The 27,858-nt window shown below is 37.3% G+C and overlaps 5 protein-coding genes and 1 long non-coding RNA gene across 8 annotated transcripts in view; 2 read left to right on the top strand and 4 right to left on the bottom strand.

Moving 5' to 3' along the window:
- The first annotated feature begins 3,457 nt into the window (after window positions 1–3,457).
- Window positions 3,458–5,572, top strand: LOC111451853 (L-type lectin-domain containing receptor kinase IX.1-like). Its single transcript, XM_023092440.1, has one exon. The coding sequence runs from the start codon at window positions 3,458–3,460 to the stop codon at window positions 5,432–5,434; it is 1,977 nt and encodes a 658-aa protein (XP_022948208.1). The 3' UTR covers window positions 5,435–5,572.
- Window positions 5,573–8,826: 3,254 nt separating this feature from the next.
- Window positions 8,827–10,947, bottom strand: LOC111451103 (L-type lectin-domain containing receptor kinase IX.1-like). The gene has a single exon (XM_023091378.1). The coding sequence runs from the start codon at window positions 10,945–10,947 to the stop codon at window positions 8,971–8,973; it is 1,977 nt and encodes a 658-aa protein (XP_022947146.1). The 3' UTR covers window positions 8,827–8,970.
- Window positions 10,948–16,989: 6,042 nt separating this feature from the next.
- On the top strand, window positions 16,990–17,970 carry LOC111451592 (transcription factor MYB16-like). Its single transcript, XM_023092064.1, has 2 exons — window positions 16,990–17,276; window positions 17,380–17,970. The coding sequence occupies exons 1-2, from the start codon at window positions 17,014–17,016 to the stop codon at window positions 17,954–17,956; spliced, it is 840 nt and encodes a 279-aa protein (XP_022947832.1). The 5' UTR covers window positions 16,990–17,013; the 3' UTR covers window positions 17,957–17,970.
- Window positions 17,971–21,935: 3,965 nt separating this feature from the next.
- The window catches only part of LOC111451090, a 24,076-nt gene continuing 18,153 nt past the window's right edge, over window positions 21,936–27,858 (bottom strand). Inside the window, exons 2-3 of the long non-coding RNA XR_002711927.1 lie at window positions 25,257–25,260; window positions 21,936–21,960 (exon numbers count right to left, since the gene is read on the bottom strand). This is a non-coding gene — a long non-coding RNA (uncharacterized LOC111451090). The remainder of the gene's footprint in view (window positions 21,961–25,256; window positions 25,261–27,858) is intronic.
- Window positions 22,195–23,320, bottom strand: LOC111451089 (inositol-tetrakisphosphate 1-kinase 1-like). The gene has a single exon (XM_023091357.1). It carries the CDS (start codon window positions 23,222–23,224, stop codon window positions 22,244–22,246), a length of 981 nt encoding a protein of 326 aa, XP_022947125.1. The 5' UTR covers window positions 23,225–23,320; the 3' UTR covers window positions 22,195–22,243.
- Window positions 26,040–27,670, bottom strand: LOC111451086 (inositol-tetrakisphosphate 1-kinase 1-like). 3 transcript variants are annotated; one of them, XM_023091354.1, is made up of 3 exons: window positions 27,522–27,670; window positions 27,474–27,490; window positions 26,040–27,443 (listed from the first exon to the last, which is right to left on the bottom strand). In XM_023091354.1, the coding sequence occupies exons 2-3, from the start codon at window positions 27,475–27,477 to the stop codon at window positions 26,347–26,349; spliced, it is 1,101 nt and encodes a 366-aa protein (XP_022947122.1). In that variant the 5' UTR covers window positions 27,478–27,490; window positions 27,522–27,670; the 3' UTR covers window positions 26,040–26,346. The 3 variants fall into 3 exon arrangements, with proteins under 3 accessions (XP_022947122.1, XP_022947123.1, XP_022947121.1); XM_023091355.1 differs by having other exon boundaries at window positions 26,040–27,430; window positions 27,461–27,670; XM_023091353.1 differs by having other exon boundaries at window positions 26,040–27,490.

The raw sequence follows: 27,858 nt of genomic DNA, 5'->3' as shown, positions 1-27,858 counted from the left end.
TCGACCAGAAAACATCTCCAAGTCATTGGGTCGGAAGCCCCTGGGAGGTTATTTATTATTTTTTTTCGAACTTCCTCCTTTTTTTTCTTCTTTTCTTCGTCCTAATCTCTTTAGTTAGTTAAATGTCTAAAATACCCCTTGTGTTGACTTTGACTTTTTTTCCCTCTCGGAATATTTTAAACATTTTTCTCTTTCTAGTAGGAATTCGTACTTGTTACAATATTTTAGTCTTTGTTATTAGTATTTTTAGAAAAAAAATATTCTTACTTTAAACATTTATATTTAAAATATTGAAAGTCGAGTAAAAATTAAATTAAAATTTATAGAAAAAATTGAAACACTATACGTTTGTGCCTTATGATTTGTTAGAATAATCGGTATCATGTGAACTAGTTTATTAAACTACGTGGGCAAGAAATGGGTTAGCACTATGTTAAATGTTCTATGAAAGAACCCAAATAGTTCGCTTATAAAAAATTGAAATACTAAAATAAAACAATAAATATTTCACGTAGGAAAACGCTAAATTAGAGGAGGAACAATGACTTAAGAATTGACTCGATACGTGCAACCTCATGGAGAAGTTGCTTGAGTTATTATAGAATAAGAGGCGACTTTGTTAGGATTGCACAACAACGCACCACACTCGATTTTGATGAAAACAAAAAGAAGTAGAAAGAAAATGCAAGGAAGAATATTGGTTAAAGGTTTATATTTATGATTCAGGAATGTACGAGAGAATTCATAGAACATCTTCACAGCACTGACTAAGGATATATATATCCCTATTGGCTCTTCTGTGTTTTGTCTTTGAATGATCACCAATTGTATTGACATTCTGAGTATCTGTAGAAAGAATATTCTTGTGCAACTTCTTGCCCAATTATTCGAGATAGTTTGTCATCCATATCATCTTCGTTCCAACTTCAGCTATTACCAGATGCTCAGCCTAAGTAGATGAAAGAGCAACACATTTCTGAAGCCTAAACATCCCATCATCCATGGCTTGCTCACACTTGGTTGTATCCTCCAACTATAGGGCCTCATCGAAGGGCTCTAGTTCTCCTTCGTTAGTCAGCAACAACTAATATAATGAAGGTACATACCTATCTAATACTCTAGTAGCTTCGGATGATCTTTTCAACACTTGCTCAGGTGTCACTTGCTCCACCTCTAGTACCTCAGCAACAATCTCAGGAGTTTCTTGAGTATCTGCTACAATATCACTATGTGAATTTTTTAGCAACTCAACTTCAACTTCCACTTTCTTCGTTGTCCCAAAACTTTTATTCTTTATGTTCTTGTACAAGACATTTTCATTAAAAGTCACGTCACAATGTATCAAGATTCTCTTGTTCTTGACATCCCAAAACTCATACCCGACCATGTTAGAATTATAGCCTATGAGGTAGCACTTCACAGACTCAGCGTCAAGCTTGTCACTCTTCTCTAAATCAACACAAACTTACCCAGTACAACCAAAATTTCTCAATGAGAGTACTTGAGTTCTATTATTGTTCATGCTTCTTCTGGTAACTTGAACTCTAAGGGTACTGACGACCCTCTATTGATCAAGTAGACTGTTGTATTTACAACATCGGCCCCAAATGTCTTTGAAAATCAAGAATGAATCTTCATACTCCTTCCTGGCTCATTCAGTGTTATGTTTATTCTTTCAGCAACACCATTTTGTTTTACTTTATTGGAAACTATCTTCGTTAATCTAATTCCCTCAGCTGTACAAAATGCTTTGAATTTTGACTTGTCATACTCTCCTTCATTGTCACACCTCAGATATTTGATTTTCAAGTCGGTCTAATTTTCAACTTTAGCTTTCCACTTCTTGAAGATGGCAAACACATCTGACTTGTGTTTTAGGAAATAAATCCACAACTTTTTACTGAAATTATCGATGAAGATGACGTAGAACTTTGATCTGCCAAGTGATGGAACTAGAGAGGGTCCCCAAATGTCTATATGGACCATTTTCAACCGCACTTTCTTCAATTCTCTAGCAGCTTTTGTGAAGCTAACTTGTTTTTATTTGATCATAACGCATTTCTCATAGGGACCCATATCAACAGATTTCAGACCTTTTAAAACTTCTTTCGCACCTTCATTCCTTTGACGCTCATATGTCCAAGTGTATTATGCTATAAACTTAAATTTGAAACACTCTCAGCAACAACAGTTATATTCATACACCCTGCAGTGATGTATAAGGTTCGAGATTCACCTTCAGATATTTGTAGATTGAACAATCTCTGGATCAAATACACCTTGTTCATAGCCAACGTTTTTCATACATATTCGACAACGCCTTCAATAGGTCCAACGCCGTCTTCTCCTTGACGATGTTTAACGCCACATTTCTGGACAACGTCAATTAGATCAATCCTAAGTCCTAACGATCCTTTAGCTTCCACTGTTTTGGTGTCATGGTATCCGACTTCATCACCAACAAGGGTTCGTGAAGATCTTTCTGGTACAAATAATCTTCAATCTACACTTTCTAAAAACCAAAATCGGATCCATCAAACTTCTCAATTCCAATCTTTGAGCTTTCCATCTTCAGAGATCGTGGTGAATCTAGCCTAGCTCTGATACCAGTTGTTAGGATAGCACAACAATGCACACACTCAATCTTGATAAACACAAAAATCTAGATGAACACAAAGAACAAGAGAGAGAAATTGTAAGGAGGAATATTTGCTCAAAGTTTTGTATTCATGACTTTAGGGATGTACAGTATGAGAGAATACAGAGCATGCACAAAGTACATCTTTAAAGCACGGCCTAATAGTGTATATATAACAGATATAACCACTATTATATATAAATATGTACCATAATATCTCCATCAGCTTTTAACTATAAATAATCGTTTATTATATATGACCATTATTCATATACGATGATAATAACAATTGATTAAGACGGCTCCATATCCTAATAGACTTCATTTTGAAAACCACCCATGAGAGGTGGGAGTCACTTGTCTAATTTTGTGGTTCATTTTAGTTTAGGTCATCCCAACACAAATGGAATTCAAAAGAGAGATATAGAATAAAAACCAAGGTTGAAGTCCGCAAATATCTCTAGGTTCACGTTGATTGGCTTCAAGACGGATAAAACTATGTCTTGACAGGAAGGGACCTGCACCTTTCTTATCTTAACCTTTTAATAATGCAAAAAATCTTCTAAAGTCAACGATCAACCGATAATGAGATAACGTGTAAGATCATTAATATTTTCATATAATTTGTTTAAGCAAATCTTGAACATTTAGTAATAAAATAGTACCATTTTCCTTGGAGAAGTTGAAACTTTAGATATAAGCATTTTAAAATTAGATTAAAAATTAAAATCTTTGAATCTATACTTAAAAAACAATTTAGTTTCTTTGATATATTTAGGGATGCGCTCTTGATGTTTTCTGTCCTCAGCCAGAGCCCACATGGCTACTTCCTCGCATGTGTTTTCAATGTCAAGTCGTCTCCTTTTCGATGTCGTTTTTCTTCTTTACTTCCTTGTTGGCTCTATCGACTCGGTTTCTTTCAGAATCGATCGGTTTAAAACCAATGAAACTTATACTCTTTACCAAGGAGATGCTATGCCATCGGTTGGAGCAGTTGAATTCAACGATGTTGAGTATCTTTGTCATGTTGGTTGGGCTATCTATAAAGACACTGTCCCAATTTGGGACTCAAAAACAGGACAAGCCACTGATTTCTCCACCCATTTTAGCTTCATCATTGATACTCGTAGTTCGCCAAAGTATGGCCATGGGATAGCTTTCTTTTTAGCTCCACCAGGGTTTCAAATCCCTCCAAACTCAGTTGGTGGGTTTCTTGGCCTTTACAACACCACATATAGTGATTCAACCCTCAACCAAATTGTTCATGTTGAATTTGATTCTTTCTCCAATGAAGAATGGGATCCTCCATATGAACATGTGGGTATCAATGTTAACTCCATTCATTCTTCGAATTCCACTCGTTGGAATGCTAGTTTACATAGTGGGGACATGGCTGATGTGTGGATCTCCTACAATTCAACCACCAAGAACTTAAGCGTGTCGTGGAAATACCAAAATTCTTCGTCTACTTCCTTTGAAAATACCACCTTGAGCTACCATATTGATCTCGTGAAGGTTCTTCCTCGATGGGCTACTGTGGGGTTTTCAGCTGCAACTGGCACTTATGTAGAGAGACACACATTATTCTCTTGGGAGTTCAATTCAAGCTTGGATTTAGAGCAAGGAAGTGAAGATAACGGGAATAAAGTCGATATAATTGTCGGTGTAACCGTGTCGATAGGAGTATCAATCATCATGGGAATTGTAGCATTTGCTGTAGTTTGGAGATTGAAACAAAAGAAACGAAATTCATTAGAAGAAAATGGGAACGAGATGAACTTGACATCAATTAACGATGATTTGGAGAGAGGGGCTGGACCGAGACGGTTTTCTCGCAAGCTTCTCGCCATGGCTACCAACAATTTCTCGAACGAAAGGAAATTGGGTGAGGGAGGGTTTGGTGCAGTGTATAGAGGATATATTCCTGATCTTGGTTTGACGATCGCGGTGAAGAAAATCTCGAGGGGTTCGAGACAGGGACGAAAAGAATACATAACGGAGGTGAAGATTATTAGTAGGCTTCGCCATCGGAATTTAGTGCAACTTATTGGTTGGTGTCATGATAAGGGGGAGTTCTTGTTAGTTTATGAGTTCATGCATAATGGTAGCCTTGATTCTCACCTCTTTGGAAGGAAAAGCCCTCTTGTGTGGGGTGTGAGGTATAAAATTGCATTGGGTTTAGCCTCCGCGTTGCTATATCTTCATGAAGAATGGGAGCAATGCGTAGTTCATAGAGATATTAAGTCGAGCAATGTCATGTTGGATTCGAACTTCAATGTCAAGCTTGGAGATTTCGGGTTGGCTCGATTGATGGACCATGAGATGGGTGCGCAGACTACTGGGTTGGTAGGGACTTTGGGGTACTTGGCTCCAGAATACATAGGCACGGGTCGAGCGAGTAAAGAATCAGATGTGTTTAGTTTTGGAGTCGTTGCTTTGGAGATAGCAACGGGAAGGATGTCGAGGAACGCCATGGAAACGGGTTCTCATAAGGGTTTGGTGGAATGGGTTTGGGATCTTTATGGGAGTGGAAAGGTTCTTATGGGTGTGGATGAGAAATTGCAAAGTGATTACGATAGAAAACAAATGGAGTGTTTGATGATTGTCGGACTTTGGAGTGCTTATCCGGACCCTAATCTTAGACCTTCAATACGACAAGTGATTCAAGCTCTTAATTTTGAGACGACAATGCCAAGTCTTCCAGATAAAATGCCAGTTGCAGTGTATTATGCTCCTTCTACATCGATGAGCTCAAATGAGCCTCCAATTACATCGAGTCTTGACATGGGTCGTTGAGCAACGATGATCGTCGTTGCTGGATGCTAGTACATTATTGTCCTATGAACATGTTTATGGTTCAACTATGTTGTTTTGTTTTAGTTAACGTATGTTTTTGTTAGGCTGTCTCTCTAAAGTGTTGTTAATTAGACGTGTTACTAGTTGAACTTATTGTAATTATATATTCTAATTTTAATTTATATATGAAGTCGTAATTATATATTCTAATTTTAATTTATATATGAAGTCTGAGTAAGGTACATGAATGAACGGAGATCGTAATTAAATGAGAGCAATCCTAAAGATAGTATGACTAAGAAAAACTTAAAAGAATTGAAAGTTACTACCTATGCTAGTAAGATGCATATATCTTTTCGGTGGTTTAACATAGGAACTTTCTTAGGAAGTGTGTGAATGAGAACAAAAAAAGCATGTGAGTGAGTTTGAATTCCTATTTCGGGTGACTTCTTGAGAATTTTACTAAAAAATACGTGAGTGAGAACAAAATATTCTGTAAGGATCGATGTTGGTCTGTAGGGATAGCTTTCACTTTTAGAAGCGATAAAGGATCGTAGTGGTGAATGTTTTCGACAATATGTAGTTAGTGTCTAAGGAGGGCAAGTAGCAATTTGTGGTAAAGGATGGTGAGTGTTGGAGGGTAATGGCGAGAGGGAGAAACTTCTTTAATCTCGGACGACCTTCTATGTCATCGCTACAAGTCTTTCGTGTTTGACAAATTTGAAAGCAATGACCTTGTGAACTAGAACGACCATATAACACAATTTTTCGAAAAATCCTTGCATGTATGTTTTGAGAACGAGTTCTTTACTATAGGTGATTGATTATGTTATCTTCGTATTTGAGCATGTATGATTGTAGTGAGTTAAGAATAGGACATTAGAGTTGAGACAATTTTACGTTGACTTAGTCAAGATGCCTCCTATAGACGAAATACCATAGGATCATGAGCGACAATAAGAGGTTTATACCCTAGAGCTCTCAAAACCAGATTAGTCTCGAGGAGCTAACCTAGAGAGTCTTAGAGATGAGAGACCAAGGTTTTAATTGCCTAGATACTCTAATAATTTAGTTAACCTCCACGACACCTATGGATGACTAAGAAACCTTATCAGCCCTTTTAGCAGTGTGAACAATATCACTATAATCTCCACCTCCTATCTCCTCCGGTATACCATTAGCATTATTAGCATCTCAGATAATATCTAATAGTGCCCCTGCAAAGCGGTAGGATTATAGGAGCAGTATCATCGAGCTTGGCCTAGGCTAGATAGAGAAGCGCATCGAGGCGATTAGGTGTCGTTGTCTAGTGGAAATGGTCGGGAGTCTTCTCAATAGGGTCTTTGCACTATAAACCCATCCTGAGAGGGGGCAAAGGACCACATAGATAAACTTAGTAGCTAGTGAGTAGACAAGGTCATTATTGAACACGACTCTTTGTGAGAAATACAAACACTTTTTATTAGCACCAACCGAGAAGAGATTACGAGACACTTTATAGAAACTATTGCCTCTGTGATTTGGATTTCTTGGAATGAAAACCTAGGTAGGGTAAGGGTTATACAATAGGTTCATACAATTATTAGGTTTGACCTTGTCGAACTAATGATGATATTTTGACACTCCCCCTCAGCACTAGTCCTCATTTGCTACATCATGTTGGATCCGCCGAGTCGCATCCAAATGAGGCTTTTTTGGACTTTGCATGAACTCTAGAGCTACAGTTCGAGCCTTGTATCTCTCGATTGATCCATTTAAGAGAGATTATTTTGTAAACTCATTTGCAAAAAATGAGTTTGATATCTCTTGATCTTGACACTAGTTCCCAAGTTTGATTTTGCTTCAAGGTTATAATTTCTTCATCTATTACCTGCTGTCAAGCCATATTTTGTGATGCTTCTTCATAAATCTCTGGTTCTTTAACTTCGTCTTCTATGTATTGGCATATTTTAAATTTAGATTTTGGATTTTTTCTGACCATCTAAGTTATTGAGGTGCTATTTTTTTCAGTAGGTTCGCTTGGTTGAGTCACTTTTTGCTCACCAACATTAGTGTCGCATGGATCTTCAGGCACATTAGCACTTAAGCAAATTTGTACATTTTGCTCCCTTGTCTTTTGTGGAAGAATTTCTTCAATGTTATCCTGGTCTGATAATACTTCCTTCTCCGAAGGTCACCCTACTTCCATTGCCTCACTTTGTTCGTCAGTCATGTGGTTTGAGCATCCTAAATCAATGATTCAGTCAACCTCGTAATCGATATGTTCTCCTATCATTACCATGACTGCTAGCTCGTCTTCTTCTATGACACATATTGCCTCTGCATCCCATTCCTCCTCCATCTCCATGTTGGAGGATGTCACATTGCTTTCGAAAGACTTATTCTTGGACCAAAAATCTGTGGACATATGACCCTTTTTATCTCAATTGTAGCAAATACCTTCAAATCTCTTCCCTTGAGAGCTCTTGTTGTCATTCTTCTAAGCTCTCCTTGGTTGGGAATTTCTTTGGTGGCTTTTCATTTTTCACCATTTTTGTATCCATGTGGTTTATTGTTGCTCTGACTTTTACTTGTGTAGAGCGTTTCTTTTTCAATCTTCATTTTCACTATTTTTGTATCCATGGCTTCTTGGCTGACTAGAAAATTTTTAAACTTACGAGAACAACAACAATAACAAATCTTCTATATTCTTGTCGCAATCCGTGGATAATGATCCTCTTCATTCGAGCTTCTCCAATGGCGGACTTCAAGTCTAGTTTAGTAATCTCCCAGTAGATCGACTTGACTTTGTGGAAGTACTGAGCAATCATCATGTCTCATTGTGAAATTGATAACAACTCGTTCTCCATAAGTTGTAGCCTTGTATCGTACTTCTTTGAGAACAACATCACGAATACGTCTCATGCTTCTTTAGGACTCTTGTCATCCCAAATGTGTTCTAACATCTTTTATTCAATTGTGGTCTTCAAGGCAACCATTGTCTTGCCAACTTTGATTCTTCATTTGCGCAAGGTGCTGTTAGAATCCTTCTCTGGCGACAGTTTCACTCCCACCAATGGCCTCCCACAGGTCCTGTCCTTATAAATAGGACATCATCCATGTTGCCCACATATTGTAGGTGTTCAATTTCTTGATTTCTGCAACCATTTGGAAATCACCCATCTTGGCAATACCTCAGTAATGTCAAACAAGCTCTTTTGACACAAAACTTTAGAGTCACAGACTATTCACGATACAAAAAAAACTTACTCACCAATAATCTTAAGAAATCATTTCTGATCTGGAATATCAGATAAACCTACAACTATAAAGCATACAAAGATTTTCAAGAGATCGACAACTTACACCAATTTCACTCTGATTCCAGATTGTTGAACATAACTCTTTGTGGGAAACACTCATACTTTTTTATTAACACCAAAGAGAGATTACAAGATACTCTATATCTATATTATATCTTAGACCTTGTTTTACACACAGAATACACACAAGGACAATAATATACTAGAATCCAACTACAATGGAATCATCGTTGTTCAACGACCCATGTCAAGACTTGATGTAATTGGAGGCTCATTTGAGCTCATCGATGTGGAAGGAGCATGATACACAGCAACCGGCATTTTATCTGGAAGACTTGGCATTGTCGTCTCAAAATTAAGAACTTGAATCACTTGTCGTATCGAAGGTCTAAGATTAGGGTCCGGATAAGCACTCCAAAGTCCGACAATCATCAAACACTCCATTTGTTTTCTATCGTAATCACTTTGCAATTTCTCATCCACACCCATAAGAACCTTTCCACTCCCATAAAGATCCCAAACCCATTCCACCAAACCCTTATGAGAACCCGTTTCCATGGCGTTCCTCGACATCCTTCCCGTTGCTATCTCCAAAGCAACGACTCCAAAACTAAACACATCTGATTCTTTACTCGCTCGACCCGTGCCTATGTATTCTGGAGCCAAGTACCCCAAAGTCCCTACCAACCCAGTAGTCTGCGCACCCATCTCATGGTCCATCAATCGAGCCAACCCGAAATCTCCAAGCTTGACATTGAAGTTCGAATCCAACATGACATTGCTCGACTTAATATCTCTATGAACTACGCATTGCTCCCATTCTTCATGAAGATATAGCAACGCGGAGGCTAAACCCAATGCAATTTTATACCTCACACCCCACACAAGAGGGCTTTTCCTTCCAAAGAGGTGAGAATCAAGGCTACCATTATGCATGAACTCATAAACTAACAAGAACTCCCCTTTATCATGACACCAACCAATAAGTTGCACTAAATTCCGATGGCGAAGCCTACTAATAATCTTCACCTCCGTTATGTATTCTTTTCGTCCCTGTCTCGAACCCCTCGAGATTTTCTTCACCGCGATCGTCAAACCAAGATCAGGAATATATCCTCTATACACTGCACCAAACCCTCCCTCACCCAATTTCCTTTCGTTCGAGAAATTGTTGGTAGCCATGGCGAGAAGCTTGCGAGAAAACCGTCTCGGTCCAGCCCCTCTCTCCAAATCATCGTTAATTGATGTCAAGTTCATCTCGTTCCCATTTTCTTCTAATGAATTTCGTTTCTTTTGTTTCAATCTCCAAACTACAACAAATGCTACAATTCCCATGATGATTGATACTCCTATCGACACGGTTACACCGACAATTATATCGACTTTATTCCCGTTATCTTCACTTCCTTGCTCTAAATCCAAGCTTGAATTGAACTCCCAAGAGAATAATGTGTGTCTCTCTACATTCAAGCCCGTTGCAGCGGAAAATCCCACGGTAGCCCATTGAGGAAGAACCTTCGTAAGATCAAGATGGTAGCTCAAGTTGGTATTTTCAAAGGAAGTAGACGAAGAATTTTGGTATTTCCACGACACGCTTAAGTTCTTGGTGGTTGAATTGTAGGAGATCCACACATCAGCAACATCCCCACTATGCAAACTAGCATTCCAACGCGTGGAATTCGAAGAATGAATGGAATTAACGTTGATACCCACATGTTCGAATGGAGGATCCCATTCTTCATTGGAGAAAGAATCAAATTCAACATGAACAATTTGGTTGAGGGTTGAATCACTATTTGTTGTGTTGTAAAGGCCAAGAAACCCACCAGCTGAGTTTGGAGGGATTTGAAACCCTGGTGGAGCTAAAAAGAAAGCTAATCCATTGCCATAATTTTTCACAATTGTGGTATCAATAATGAAGCTAAAATGGGTGGAGAAATCAGTGGCTCTTCCTGTTTTCGAGTCCCAAATTGGGATAACGTCTTCATAGATAACCCAACCAACGCGACAAAGATACTTAACATTGTTGAATTCAACAGCTCCAACAGATGGCATAGCATCTCCTTGGTAAAGAGTATCACTTTCATTGGTTTTAAACCGATCGATTTTGAAAGAAATCGAGTCAATAGAGCTAGTAAGGAAGTAAAGAAGAAGAATGACAACGAAAAGGAGACGACTTGACATCGAAAACACATACGAGGACATAGCCATGTGGGCTCTAGCCGAGGACAAAAAACATCGAGAGCTTATCCCTAAATATATCGAAAATCTTATCAATAATTTTCACGATAGAGACAAAATCGTTGCATATTTTAAAATCAACTTAGAAAAATATTTCGTAGCGTGGGCATGGCCGGACATACAATCGATAGTATAATGTTACCAAATGTTGAAGTATGATATAGTATACTATAATCTTTTCATTAAACAAATTATATGAAAATATTTATTGTCTTAAACGTTATCTCATTCGTTGTAAATCGTTGACTTTGGAAGATTTTTGCATTATTATAAATTATTTGCCTTAATTATTCATATTTGTTGTGATTAGTTTAAGATAATTATATGGTTGGTCTATTCTCATCTTGTTAATGAGCTTAATTATAAAATTTAAGCTGACCTGTCCCATGTGTTACTCTATTGACTAATTAAGCTATGAATATTCAACATATTTTATGTTGTTTTTATAGAATTTATCGATCATTTGAATTCGGTCAAAGGCTTGATTTGTCTTACCTAAGTGCTACACCTCCGAGTGTAATCTGATCTAATACAAACTACAAAACTAGAAAAGTGATTTCTCGTGTCCCAGTGACCGTCTTTAAAGTGAAGTTATTTTGTAAGCTAAGAGAGACAAACCTTCATATTTTACGATAATCCAAGCTGCATTTTCATGAATCTGTTCGAAATAAGTCAATTCTTGAGTCATTTGTTCTTCCCTCTTATTTGACGTTTTTTTAGCACTAGAGCATGAAATATTTATTACGAGTGTTAAAAGAAACCTGATGACCTGAAAAACGACGACCCAGAAAACCTGATCAACCTAACCCAACCTGTATGATTTGGGTTGAATTATGAACTTATTTGAATCGGGTTGGGAGTTCAAATGAGTAAATTTTTTATGAATTTGATTGATTCATGGGTTCTCTAGATTGGGTTGTATCGAACCAATCTCAATTTTTCGTTAATTATTACTTACAATATAATTATACATGTATACATACTTATCTTATTATTATTATATTATCTTTATCCTCATTTATATATTCTAAAATGTATTTGAATTTTAAATCGTTTTCAACTTCCCTTTCAAAATAGTATTATTTAATTTACAATTGACTTTTGCAAATTTATTTATAAAACCGTTTATTATATTTATTCTAACGAAAATTATTGTGTGATTAGTTCATTATCCATTAGGTATAACTTTCTAATCTAAAATTAAAAAATAAAAGCTATTGTTAAAATAAAATATCTGTATAACGACCCAAATTTCTAAAATTCTAGTTTGATTCGGACTAGTTATCATATATTTACCTAATTTGTGGTGAAAAAACAAAAAAACAAGCTCGTGGCAAACTCAATTGAACTTACCTCAATATCACTTTTAAAATCAAACATAAACACATTTTATTCTATTAAAAATCAACCAGGCTCAAATCCTAAAATTTCTTTACCTTAAAAACTACAAAACCGTCACACCAAGAGGTGCAACCTCAAATCTTACCGACTTCTAATTCTCGAAGTTCTTACACCTTTGAAGACTAAAGTCTTTAGAATAGAGTTGAATAGGTGTTGAACTCGAGTCACAGTTTTAAGTGTCAATTAGAATAAGTTTCAAGTGCAAGTTAGATTTTGATATCTATCCGTGTAACTTAAGCATTAGAGTACATTGAAAAAACATCACACGTCTCCGTAGCTTTCTTTACGTGTTGGTTCAAATTCCTTCCATTAGAGAAGCAGTCGGTTTAGCTTGACTAACGAGGCAAAGAAACTTATGGATCAAATGTGGGATGTAGAATTATTCAAAACGTCTAATAACCCAAAAAATCTGATCAACTCAAAAACTTTATAAACTTGATTAATTCTCTACCGCTCTTCAAAATAATTTTTATATACATATTTTTATTTTTGTTTAACTCTATAATTATTTTTTATTATTTGTTCTCTACCGCTCTTCAAAATAATTTTTACTATTTGGAAAGTAATTTTCCAAAGTATATATTGAAATTGTGAGATCCACATCGGTTGAGGAGGAGAACGAAACACCCTTTATAATACCTAGCATACGCGTTTTAAAAACCTTGAGGGGAAGCCCAAGAAGGAAAGCCTAGGGATGACAATATCTGCTAGCGATAGGCTGGGCTGTTAAAATGGTATTAGAGCTAGACATTGAACGATGTGCCACCGAGGAGGCTGTTCCTCGAAGGGTAATATGAACCAAAAGATATTAATCATACAATATACTTCAATGAAGATGTGAAGAAAATGTTGTCAAAATTATCAAAAGATGTTTCAATTCATGCTACAGTGAAGAAGAATGAAGTTTGATTGTTGTAAATTTTGGGTGGGTTACAATTTAGAGTAATTTAGAGTTATTGTGTTTTAAGACTTTTTATTTAATTTCGGTTACATCTACATAATGGCTAATTATGGCCATAAAGTATGAATGTTACAACTCTTGGAATGCCTTTAATAGTTTCATTTTTGAAGCTATATAAAGCCTTGTATGTTGTATTTGTGAAGAGACTTAGAAAATATAGTAGAAGAAGCATTTATGCTCTTCTTTAGTCAATGGCTAAGTTTCTTTGCAATTCTATGTAGTTTAGGTTGAGTAGAATCATTCAAGCTTGTCATGATTAATCTTGTTTGTGGAATGATTCGAATCTCAAACAAGTGTTTGAGATATTTGATCAACAAGAATCATTCAAGCTCGACATGATCAATCTTGCTTGTGGAGTGATTCGAATCTCAATCAAGTGTTCTTCTTATCTTGAGATATTCGATCAACAAGGTAATCCGAATCTTACCCTCCTTGTAGTTGATTCCTTATCTTATCAAAGGGGTAGAAACAAGGCGGTGTGCCAGTAAGGACACTGGGTCCCTAAGGAAGGTGAATTTAGTAGGGGTCCCACGTTGATTGGAGAAACGAATGAGTCCCCGTCCATATTCCTAATACATAAAATTTAAACGATGAAAACAAGAAAAAATCCAATGCCCCATCCAACGCCCACATTGACTATTGAAGCCAATGATGTCACCGTGTGAAGACATTGTTAAATTTTAGGAATACATAATATAGCTTCTCTTAATATCAAATCTCTTAATATCAAAAGCTCCGAAAGCTTTATCTATCAATAAAATAATTAATTAATCGATGCCACTTTACCATGCTATCCTACTGTATTAGTGCATGCTACACCCGAATGAATTTAACAATGACTAAGAAATATATTATCTATATCAATAATTTGCACCTTCCTTTTTTATGACTTAATCATAGGAACTTCAAAATTATGTTTGTTTTACTTGGAGCAATTTTATATTTGGTGACTTTTTTTTAGGATGGTCTTCTTTCTTAGAAGCGATGAGTACAAATGATGTAAACAGATGATATAAGAGAATGTTGAAGTCATTAGGCGATGAATCCAACAAGGAGTAAGTAACGTGATCATGCTACAGGTGATATAAAAGAATGTCGGGGCTATTAGATGACGAATCCAAATACTAAATTTCGGGCACAACGTGTTACAAAAATTTTAAATCTCCACAAAAAATAATAAGAGTATGATCTATAAAGTCGAATATTTGACCTCTTAATTCAGACCGAAATATATACATAAACTGTAAATTTTTTTACTTGAAATGATTTATAAAATGTATTTAAAGTGGTTCTAGAAGACTTATTAGAAAATGTGGAATGTTTTGGATATCTAATAATACAATTTTCAGAAAATGGTATGATTTTCCACAACGACTTAGGAACTTGAGGAAATTTGTTTGACTGTCTTTGTAATGACCAAAATCTATTTGATCTCTCTTCATTTCATTTATTTAAATTTCTAAATGATTTGGTATCTATCAATTTTCTTCATCTCTACCAAACAATAATGTTAAGCCATCTAACAATTTTTTTTTAAAGAGAAGTACATGAACTCGTTTTTATAAAAGAAACAAACCCTAATTCTACCTCTGGGGTTTATATAACTCGATTACTCAATCAACCTTGTAATGACCCTAACTTATTATAGTTTTAACATTGTTATACTTATCACAGTCATATCGTTACATGAACGTACCTTAGTCATATTGTTTCTTCTCTGATACCAACTGTAACGACCTAAAATTTTCTACTTGGAGATGAAGGTGACGTTTTATGAAAGTTTATAGAAGTATTTCCGCATTCAATGTTCATGATATGTATACAGCGATGACCTTAAATTAGGTAAAAAAAATTTGGGTCATTACAAACCTGCACTACTCAATCTAAACCATAAAAATTGGGTTGGGTTCAACTTTTAAAAAATAAAAAAAGTTGGTTCAGTTTATAGGTTGACATTTTTTCAACCATGTCAACCCACCAACTTGAAAATAAGGTTACAATCCAACACAACCCTACTCTATTTGTAAAAAGATTAAGAATATTCCATGTTTGTGAACAATGTTATATTAGTGTGACTGGTAAATGTTTAATATTTGAAATTTATGAGATTTTAGTTATTAATGTAATATGTACGGTGGATAAGTAAGATTTTTTAAAAATAATTAAAAAAATAACCCGACAATCCAACCTGACCCAACCTGAAAAATAGAGGATTGGATTAGGTTGATTTTTCTATTGTTCGGGTCACACAAGATCATGTTATATTAATGGCGACATGGCATAAAATAAGAAAATAAGAATAATGAGGTAAGTGTTAGATTAAATTTACATCATATGCATAAGATTGCTTGAGAAGTAATTGTGGACTTCTGACATTATTGTAAGAACAAAAATAAAAATGAAGCATATATATATATATATATATATATATATAATAAAGTTCGCATTAAAGTGTGTGAGAATTAGGTAGGCTCCGACCAAAGAAAAATATTAGTAATTTTATGCGTGTACAAATCACTAATCATCAATTCATAAACTAACCTACCCCATATGCTTTTCAATAATATCATAATTTTCCTTTTCTTCAAATTATAAAATATATATGTGGGAAAAAATGGCTCTTAGAAATTAAATTAGAAAACTATACCTTTTACTTCATTAGTATCCCGTTTCTGAAGTATTTTCGACCGAATTGAGGCTAGAAAATGTTAGTATAACTATTGTTTTGGACAATTTATAATATCTAGCATGTTTTAGGATTAATTTTAAGATAACTAAGTGATGTTGGCTCACTGATAGACTGTAAGCTCGATTTTCTAAACTAATGAAATATCGAAGGTGAAATTAGATCACGTGAAACTAAGTCTAGGAACATTAAGCCTAACAAGCTTAGATGCACTAAGTTGAGTCTGAAACTATAAGTGAGATTATTGTTGGAGTGCATCTTGGTTAGGTTGGATGAGTTGATTAATGCATATATAATACGTAACTTGTAGCCTATTTACGTGTTGTTGTTTATGATATGATATTCTAATGAATTGTCGTGATGTATGTACTTTCTATTTGTTGATTCATGTTTGTTATGTTACGCTCACGTTATGCTCTGTGAGACATGTATGATAAAGCATGAATTAAATATCACAAATATAATGCATACATCTTCTAAAAAGATTGTGTTATGAAAGTAAGGAAATATTATGTGCATCATATCATTGAATAATGATTCTGAATGCTAGACCTCATGCATGTTCTATGTCACACGAACATGAATTACTTCTCTATTATATTACATATGAACGTGTACACCACGATATTATACGTGCCTCTTTCTTTTATGTTAGTTTTTGGCAACGTAAGCATGCACTAACTCATAGTCAGGTCCAAAGGATACATAAATACGCCCACCTAATGAATTTACGTGTACTTACATGAACCGATTTACACGATGAGTGTAAATAAGAATAGAGTTTAAAAGTGAGATAATTTCCAAAATGATAAACAAACCCCATAACTAGAAACAATTAGTCAAAACAAAAAAGACAAAATTAATCAAAAACATCAAATGTCAAACCACTTTTTCCCTTCTACACTATAAAAACAGGCACTTTCCTAGTCATTTTTCTAACATATAGTCAATTTCTAATCTTCCAAAGCTCAAAATCTTTCAAAGGGTCATGATGTCGAGGTCGCCAATGCTCGAGAATGGTGTAAAGAAGGGGCCATGGACGCCAGAAGAAGATCAAAAACTAGTGGATTATATTGAGAAATATGGACACGGGAGCTGGAGATCTCTTCCAAACCTTGCTGGTTTGAACAGGTGTGGTAAGAGTTGTAGATTAAGGTGGACAAACTATCTTAGACCTGATATCATTAGAGGAAACTTCTCTGATCAAGAAGAACAAATCATCATCAATCTTCATGGAGCTCTCGGAAACAAGTAAGTTTTTTTTAAATCTGATCGTGAAATGTATATATGAACTCCTTTTGATTTCGAGATCAAGAGAACTTTCTGTTTCTGTTTTTGTTTTGTGTTGCATTAGATGGTCGATAATAGCAAGACATCTCCCGGGACGAACGGATAACGAAATTAAGAACTTTTGGAACACCAACTTGAAGAAGAAACTTCTACAGATGGGCATTGATCCTATCACCCACATGCCAAGAAATGACCCTTATCTCAACAATCTCTCAAATCTTCATCACTTGCTTTCTTTTTCCACAGCTCCTTGGGACAATCCATTAGGGCTACACTCACAAATCACTCAACTAGCAAGGGCTCAGCTCCTCCAAAATCTATGGCAACTTCCAAGCACCTCTTCTCCTTCCCTTTACAATAGCCTCTTCAATGCACAACAAATCTCTTATTTACAAACCTCACCGATAAGCGTTGAGCCCTCTGAGAAGCCGCTATCGTGCGAAGACTACGACGGGGCGATGGATGACACGTTAGGGTTCCGAAACGATAGCAATCAATCAGAGACTCCTTATGACATGAGTCAAAGTTCAAGTTCACTTCCGAACTTGATTCCAACTTCTCTTGAATGCTTGAAAATACCGAGCGTTGTAGAAGATAAATGGGAAGATCTTATAAACGATGAAGAGTCAGAATCTTACTGAAACATGTGGTCAAGTAAGTTTTAAGAATATGAATAAATAATTAATTTTTGGGTTCTATAGTAATTTGATCGTACGTACTTTAACTTATGTTGAGTTTAAAGCCATATTTGCTTAGTGACGTTTTCTGTTTTTGCGCCTCTATCATGGACTGTGCCATAGAAGATGCCTCTCGTGAGATGATTCCATCTTTTTATCTAATATTCACGCTCCACGCCTAAGATTCTTATCAAGATTTAAAATTTAGATTGAGTATTTGATGGCCCCGAAATTTTTGTATCTACGTCACGACATGATCATATTATTTACTTGTCTTAAAGTGTTCTAAAAGTGAACTATAGATGCACGCCAATACAAATTCTAAACTTTTAACATGTTTTGTCAAGTATTTTTTAGGAAAATTCATAAAATGTGAGATTGCTCTAACCTAACCACAGTTAATTTTAAAATTTCTATGATTGAGTAACCTAACCACAGTTAATTTTAAAATTTCTATGATTGAGTAACCTAACCACAGTTAATTTTAAAATTTCTATGATTGAGTAACAAAAAACGAAATTGCACTTTGTCGGTATAGATAGTGTAACAGTCCAAGTTCACCATTAACAGATATTATCCTCTTTGACCCATTACGTATCAGCCTCATGATTTTAAAACATGTCTACTAGGGAGAGGTTTCTACACTCTTGTAAGGAATGTTTCGCTCCCCTCTCCAACCGATGTGGGATCTCACAATCCATCGCCCTTGAAGGCCTAACTTCCTCAACACAACGCCTGATGCCTGGCTTCAATACCATTTGTAACAGTCCAAGTCCATTGCTAGTAGATATTGTCCGCTTTGGCCCGTTATGTATCGTCATCAGCCTCACGATTTTAAAACGCGTCTAGTAGAGAGATGTTTCCACATCCTTATAAGAAATGTTTTATTTCCCTCTCCAACCGATATGGGATCTCACAGATAGCAACTATCAATTATTTGAAGTCTTTCTTAACCATAATTTCAATCATCGATATTACTCTCATCTAAATGTGGTCTCATTTACTCATACGTCATATGGTAGCTCGTTTAAGGCATCACACGAACAATGAAGATAGCTCATATTGTATTGGCCTTATTTTTAAAGCATTCAAAGAATTGATGATACCCATGTTTGAACAACATGAAATTATTGATTCTTGTACTCCTAACAATGGTAAAGAGTGAAATGAGCTTCCATTATTACAAAATTGACAAGTTTATTGAGGTAGCTTCATTAAAGGACTCCATGAATTGAATCAGTAGGTAGCTTGTTGACCTTTAAATCTAACTAATCCACCTACTTTCCCAAGTTTGATGATGTTTAATATATGATGTTTTCCCAAATCTAGCCTACCTATCAATTTCAATATATGTCTTTATCATTTGTTTTTCCTCGTTTAATTTATCGAAGAAATCAAAGTGTCCAACATATGCCTGATACGGTAGACGATTATCCCTACCCTCCATAGCTTTGGAGTTTACGTCCATTCCTAACCGGGTGCAATTTCCTTTTTCTTTCTCACTTGTAGTTGTTACCCGAATTCATGCAACCATCCACACTCTCCAACTGACTTGAAGAGGAATCCAATGTGAGATCCCACATTAGTTGGAGAAGAAAACGAATCATTTTTTATAAGGGTGTGGAAACCTCTCCCTAACATACGCGTTTTAAAAACGTGAGACTGACGACAATACATAATGAGCTAAAGTTGACAATATTTGCTAATGATGGGTTTGGGCTGTTACAAATGATATCAGAGCCAGACACAAGATGGTGTGCCAGCGAGAATGCTGGGCTCTAAGGGGGTGGATTATGAGGTCCCACATCAGTTGAAGAGAAGAACGAAATATTTCTTATAAAGGTGTGGAAATCTCTCCCTAACAGACGCGTTTTAAAAACGTGAGGCTGACGACAATACATAACGAGCTAAAGTTGACAATATTTGCTAATGATGGGTTTGGACGGTTACAAATGGTATCAGAGCCCGACACAAGATGGTGTGCCAGCAAAAATGTTGGGCTCTAAGGAGGGTGGATTGTGAGATCCCACATCAGTTGAAGAGAAGAACGAAGTATTTCTTATAAAGATGTGGAAATCTCTCCCTAACAGAAGCGTTTTAAAAACGTGAGGCTGGTGACAATACATAACAAGCTGAAGTGGACAATATTTGCTAACGATGGGTTATAAATGGTATTAGAGTCAGACACAAGACGGTGTGCCAGCGAGAATGTTGGGCTCTAAGAGGGGTGGATTGTGAGATCCCACATCGGTTGGAGAGGAGAACGAAACATTCCTTATAAGGGTGTGGAAACCTTTCTCTAACAGACACGTTATAAGAACTGTGAAGCTGATGATAATACGTAACGAATTAAAGCGAACAGTATCTACTAACGATGAGTTTAGATTGTTACATCCATTCTCATAAACAAACACGACCCGTATAATTATGGGAGAAGAAAGTAATGAAACTAAAGTGACTTAGAAAGTAATGAAGCTAAAGTGACTTTAGAATGAAGCACTACAACTTTCAAGAATCAATGATAGTGGTAAGCTTCCCTAGATTTGGAAATGGCAATCAAATCTGTAATAAAGGGTAGGCACAGATTCCACGCATTTTTCCATAAGCAAACAATCATCATCATTCATTTCTGAAAATTTAATGTTATTTGTACATATGAATAAGGTAAAGGGAATTTGTCAAACTTACAGCAAGTGATATCTGATATCATCCTCCAGCTCATTCTCTCCTTGCTGATCTGGCATGAATATTGGAAACCATACAACCATGCTTTATTTCTATCAGTCATCTCCATGTTGTCACCTATCTTTTCTTGTAATTGATTTCCTTCTGCCAGAGTGGCAAGATTTTGATGCCCACTAATCTGTCTGCTTCTTTTGTACATTTACTTGAACAAAGGAAGATGCTGGTATTTGTAGGGAACTAACAACTTCCTGTTAGGGAGCGGGTTTGGTCGATCGAAGAAATAAACAAAAATGTGGGTAATATTCTCGACAGTAAAGAACGAACCGGGTAAACAGCATGGTGATCAAATTCTGGATTAAGGATTTCGTTTTCGACTAATCTTATAGAACAACGGTGGTGGTCTGATCCTACTATATTTGGTGGTTAGAAAACACACGAGATATTAAATGTTAGGTAGGTGGCCACGCCATGGATTGACCAATAGGTTATGACCGACCACGAGGCTAACCTAGGCTAGTTGATGAGGTAAATTCGTGGATGAGGGTATGTTATGGGCTGCCAAAAGCATTTTTCCCTTGAAATTATCGGGTTTGGGAGTGGGATAAAAAGTTCTACTTAGAGAAATCAAAAGGGAAAGGCACTTGTAATTTGCTTATGAGAGCACTAACAGTGAAATTCCACGTTGGTTGGAGGAGGTCTTAAGGATGTGGAAATTTCTCCCTACTAGACGCGTTTTAAAACCGTGAGACTAACGACGATACGTAACAAGCTAAAGCGAACAATATCTACTAGTGGTGTGCTTGAGCTGTTATAAATGGTATTAGAGCCAGACACCGGGCCATGGTTTTAAAATGCGTCTACTGGAGAGAGGTTTTCACACCCTTATAAGACCTGTCTCCAACCGATATGGGATCTCACAATTCACCCCCTTGGGGCCAGCGTTCTCGCTAGCACACCGTCTGATGTCTGGCTCTGATACAATTTGTAACAGTTCAAGCCCACTACTAGTATATATTGTCTGTTTTAGCCCGTTATGCATTGTTGTCAGCAAGCGAGGTGGATTGTGAAATCTCACATCGGTTAGAGAGGGGTCTCATAAGAGTGTGAAAATCTTTCCTTAGTAGGCGCGTTTTAAAACCGTAAGGCTGACGACAATACATAACGGGCTAAAGCAGACAATATCTACTAGTAGTGGGCTTAAACTGTTACAAATGGTATCAAAGCCAGACACCAGACGATGTGCTAGCGAGAACGCTGGCCCCAAGGGGGTGAATTGTGAGATCCTATATCGGTTGGAGACGGTCATATAAGGGTGTGAAAACCTCTCCCTAGTAAACACATTTTAAAACCATGAAGGCTAGTAGCAATACGTAACAAAAGCAGACAATATCTACTAGCGGTGAGCTCGGGCACAGGGCACACAAACACACCGTCATTTCCTAGAATGTTACAGCTACTATAATATTATATATTGCAGTCAGCTAACAAGATTCACTAGAAAATTTCAGAACACTAAATGAAATGGAAGCAAAAGCGATACTTTTATTTTGGTTAATGCATTCCCATTCAACAGAACATTACCACATTTTCATTTACATTGGAAGAACTAAAGGCTACCCCATCACTCGGTTTATGAACAATATCCAAGAAAAATTTGGTCAAGAAAGGCTCATAGTTAGGCATTTTGGCATACCCAGGTAAGTAATTAATATCAATCACAAGATATCTATTCAGATCATTACTATCCCTAATCATATCAAAGTTAAAAAGCCTAAGCCCTGTTGCTTCCCTTAACCCAGCAGCCACATGCATCACAAAATCCAAAGATGGCATTACAACATTACCCTCGTCGTCCCCTTGAGCACCTGAATTTGATATCTGCGAGAACCTCGAAACCGCTTCCAATTTCTCCACCTCCTCCGCCGAAATGTCCTGCAAAGATTTCCTCGTTACGCACACCACGCACTCCCCGACGACATACACTTTGAAAACAACACCGCCATGATTGACGAATTCTTGCAGCACAATTGGTGGGTTTAATCCCTTTAATCCGTTATCGTTCGACACCAGGCTCAATTGATGCGATTTTGCAGAGCCATCGGACTCCAAGGGCTTGGCGATTACAGGGTATTTGAGCCCCAAATCGCGAAATGCATTCAACCCATCTTTGATTATGATATCCAAATCATTCACCACGACTTGTCTGGGTGCCTCAATTCGCTCAACCCCTTTGGGGATTTTGACGTCATTGACGACTTGAAGCATGGAGTCACGATTGAGGAGGCGGGAGATTAGCTCAGGTGGGTCGATGATGATGACATCAGGGAATTGGGAAGTGAAATCGTGTAATTTTTTAACCCAGGAGGGGTCGTAGAGCTTGTGGATGATGCAGTGAAAGGGGGGTTGATGAACAAGAGGGATAAGAGGGTCGATGCGGACAAGGTCTACGCCATGGAGTTTGGCGTAGTCGATGAGTGAAGGGAGGATGAATGAACGCTCCTTTTTGGGGGAAAAGGCGTAGCCGATTCGGAAGCGAGGGGAAGACATGGAGGGAGGGAGGGAGGGATTGAAGAAAGGGGAAAAGGGTGTTTGGGAATTGGGAAAATGGAGGAAAAAGTTGAAAGAAATTGGCGGAGGGAGGAAGAGCGAAGTGGAGGTTTATATAGTGAAAGTTGGAAGACAAGTGTATGGCAGTGGCAGCATCGATTAGTGATCGGTTTCTCCGTTTACATCATCCACGATGTCATAATCAATGAGATGATTGTGCCCCGAGAAAGTTATCGAGGACGATAGTCGGTTTAGTGGGAGAGAGTGTCACAACATCACTGAGTGGAGAGAAAGTAGATTGTGACCACACACACGCAAGATAGACCAGAGGTGCAAAAATTAATGAGTGTCATGATGCGATCGAAGAGGACGGTGCATCATCCAACACACTAAGAGTATGCATTAAGTTAAGTCGAGGCATATGCAAGGTTTGAAAGAACGAGGTCACGCAAGTGTTGAAGACAAGCTCGAAGAGGGCTGGGTAGGGTCTTGGGCCATAACCTCAAGTTTTGATATGAGTTTCGACATGCAGTTTTGGAGTTAAGTCCGTCTGTATAAAAGATGAAAGCTCACCGAATTTCGTGTCAATTAGATACTCGACGAATGATATATGGGGTCGTATAACTGTTAGTCAGAATGACGTCTATGGTAGGAGGATTGGAAATTACTCAAAATGTACTATAGCAAGAGGCATGATGTCATATTAGCATAATTTTTTTTCATTAAATATACATTTTTACTAGATTATACGAAATTGAAGAATGAAAATAATAATAATAATAATTAGACTATCCAAACCCGTGCTACACATAACCAAACATGAGCTATAAAGCTCGGGCCACAAATCCAAGCTACATTATGCCTTCAAGTCTTGTAAGGACCCGATTTTTATATTAAAAATAAGGTTGTCACTGACTCACTACTGTATGACATGATTGTTAGGTGTGGAATCGGTCAGTATTTAAAAAATAATGTCATAGACTTAAATGTCCGTAATAAAAGGTTTAAAACAAAACAATGAAAAATAAATAAAGTAGAATTTAAATAAAACAATGTTGTGACCGAGAAAATGAAACTACTCTAATATTGGTTTCATGGCTTTCAATACGACGTCATTGTCATCCGTACGAGAGTAGGGTGTTGGTGTTTTACATTTATCTGAAATATAATAACTTGACTTGAATATTTTAAGAAATAATCAGTAAATAATCCGGGTTAAGAAATGCAAACACGTACTACTTGAGACAATTTTTATTTTAAAATTTAATTTTGGGTTATTACAAGTCTACTCTATAGATATAGAAATTCAAGCTTTAAATACTGAACGTACGTGCCATCTAATCTCTAAGTTGAAAATGCAAGCTTTAAATATTGAACGTGCGTGTCATTTACTCTCGAGTCTATAGAAGCTCGAGCTTTAAATATTAAATCTACGTGCCAAACAAATCCTAAATGATATAGTCACCATACGTGATACAAACCGAGTGAAATTGACACCAACAATCGTAGAAACTAAACTTCTTTGAGCTCTAGTACACAAACCAAAAGACCACAATATGAAATCAAAATCAGATAAAGACGGGAGCTAGATGAAGGATTACGCTATGGCAGAAGTCGAAGAGATAAGAGAACTTGTTCATACCTCACAATCGAAACACGCTACAAATATTGATTAAGACTACGATAACACAATAAATTTTTATTCATCGTTTCTTAAACTAAAATACAAAATATTGTAGAGGATCAAAATAATTTTTTTTTTATATAAATGAGCAATCTTGTTTGTATTGGATTTAGTCTCAATTTTCCAAAGAAGGAAAAGGTTGGGGTTTGGTCTATGATTCCCTCCATTTTTGTTCCATCTCATCTCTTGGAAATCCTCCTTGTGTTGTGCCAAATATCAACACAAAAGTCGATCAAGTATACTTATCTCTCGTAAAGTGATATCAACGTCGGTTGGGTGAACGATATTCGTGGATGGAATTGAGTTGAATTTAAACATTAGGTTGTAGATCAACCTAAACGACTCGACCCAACTCAATCATAAGAATCCATGAACCAACTAAATTCATAAACTACATCTCCGGTATACTCACGTGCTTCCTAAGAAAATTTTCAAGAGGCCACCTGATTTAAACTTGTTCAAATCAAAGCAAGTTTCACGTAGGAGTTCCTATGATTGAACCACCGTAAATGAAGGTTCACTTTGTTGATATACGTAATAATTTTCAATTCTTATGAGTCTTTGTTAGTTATCATATCCTCAAGATTGCTTTGACCGAGGACTCGCTGGTTGATATCTACGTCACAATGACTAAGCCATTTGAAGTGTATACGGCCTTGGGTGTGCCTTAGCCGCAAAGAAGCGGCCTGCTCCATCTCCGCGAATGGACGACCCAAAGGCCCAAGCCCAACTCCAGACGCATGCGACCCACGCCTCGACCAACCAACAACCCACGAACCACACGCTAACCCAAGCCACGACCTGCGTCCTACAATAGCGCACGCGTGCCCGAGCACTCCCCAAATTGCGGCTCGCATTCTGGCTTGAATTCTTGCACTCGACTTGTAGTCGCCTTCGCATGCTCTGGCGGCCCCAAACGGCTTATCAGGCTTGGGTGGACTATTTGGACTCATTTTCTATATTTTTGATCCGGTCCAGTAGATCCATATGCAGGTGCGTGTGTAGTGTGTCGTGTATATAAAAGTACTACACATCCAACTCTGTACAATTGAAAAGTCACCTAAAGTCATGTCATATTATTTTCAAAATGATAGATCTCACCATATCCCATGTGTTTGTATTTTTTTTTTACTCCAACAATGTTGTTTGAAATACTCAAACTACATGTTATTTTTTATTTTTTAGATAAAGGTAAGACACCGTGTAGAAATGATGACTTCACGATGAAGGTCATGAAACCAGAGCTTACATCACCGTCGTTTAAGCAAGATTTGACACATTATCTCTAGGGCGTTTATGTGTATTTAAGGTGACCTCTAGTCTTTCTTCGTCGTAAAACGGACCTAATTTACCTTTGATATTGTAAAGCTTGATGGATGGTGGCTCAGTACTTACAAGGTTAAACTATTCCATCAAGCTTTTGTCCATGTTTGGATTGCTAATTCAGCACACGTGAACAAAAGTCGTTTTCAAACGTGGAAGCTTGACTTTCACGTTCATGGAAACAGCAGCACCGTGGTTTTGCTTTCTCCTCTTCAATGGCGGAATTCTCCTCTTCCTCCACCTTCTTCTGCATAACTTCGTTGAAGAATTTCGTCAGAAATGCCTCGTAATCCGGCAGCACTGCAAATCCTGGTAAGTAATTTATGTCGATCACGTAGTACGTTCCATTCCGATCCCTAATCATGTCGAAATTGAACAGCCTAATCCCCATGGCTTCCCTCAGCCCTCTCGACACCTCCGTCACTATCTTCTCCGGCGGCATTTCGATCTCCTCCTCCGCCGCCGCCTCCTTCTTTCTGCCGCAATTGCATTTTTCGCTCTTCTCCTCTGCCCTAGATATCTGCGAAAACTTCATCGCTCCGTCTGTTTTTTTCTCCAATTCCTCCTCTGTTTCCACCACATCCGGCAGCGATTTCCTCTTCACGCACACCGATTGCTCTCCCGCGACGTAAACCTTGAACATTACCCCGCCGTGGTTCACAAATTCCTGCAGAAGCACTGGCGTTTCCAAATCCTTGAATCCGCGTCGATTGTAAACCAGAGACATTTCGTGCGATTTCGCGCTTCCATTCGATTCCAACGGCTTCGCAATCACTGGAAATTTCACCTCCAAATCCCTAATCAAATCGATTACTCCATCCTTCCTATTCAAAACGACCTGTTTCGGCACCTCGATCTTCACGCCGCTGTCTGAAACCTTCACCTGACTCACCACATCCAGCATCGATACTCTGTTGTAGAGTCGCTCGATCCGGTCCGGCCGATCCACAACAACAACGTCCGGATTCTTCAAGGCGAAATCCTGAAGTTTCTCCACCCAAGCATCGTCGTACATCTTGTGGATGATACAATGAAACGGACCTTGGTGGAGAATCGGCGATTGGAGGTCGATGCGGACCAGGTCGACACCATGGAGCTTTGCGTAGTCAATCAGAGATGGACGAATCACATTACGCTCTTTGTTTGGGGGAAAAGCGTAGCCTACACGAAAGCCATCCGAAGAAGACGACGACGACGAGGAAGAAGAAGAAGAAGAAGAAGAAGAAGAAGAAGAAGAAGAAGCCATGGCTGCTGCTGATATGCTGTTTGGAAGTCGAGAAAACGAACTCCGGTGCTGCTGCTGATATGCTGTTTGGAAGTCGAGAAAACGAACAACTCCGGTGATAAAAAACGCTCCGAGTTTGCGTAATTTATACGGTAGAGCGCGGGTGCATGGAGTCTGTTTGGATGCTCAGTTGGAAAATATTTTAAAATTTCAATTATTTTTTATTTTCAATTATATATATATATATATATATTAAAGTCAATAAAAATGAAATGGGAATCAAAAGTGGCTGCCTATTTAGGAAGGGATCGTTATCCGCTCCTGGTATTTTTAGATTCCTTCCAATATAATTAATTTTCAGCATTCAATTGTATAAATAATTTTTTTTTTTTTTTTTTTTTT

Source organism: Cucurbita moschata, unplaced genomic scaffold (genome assembly GCF_002738365.1).
Source record: "Cucurbita moschata cultivar Rifu unplaced genomic scaffold, Cmos_1.0 Cmo_Scf00013, whole genome shotgun sequence".
Classification (NCBI taxonomy): Eukaryota; Viridiplantae; Streptophyta; class Magnoliopsida; order Cucurbitales; family Cucurbitaceae; genus Cucurbita; species Cucurbita moschata.
This window is presented reverse-complemented; position numbering and strand designations above follow the sequence as displayed.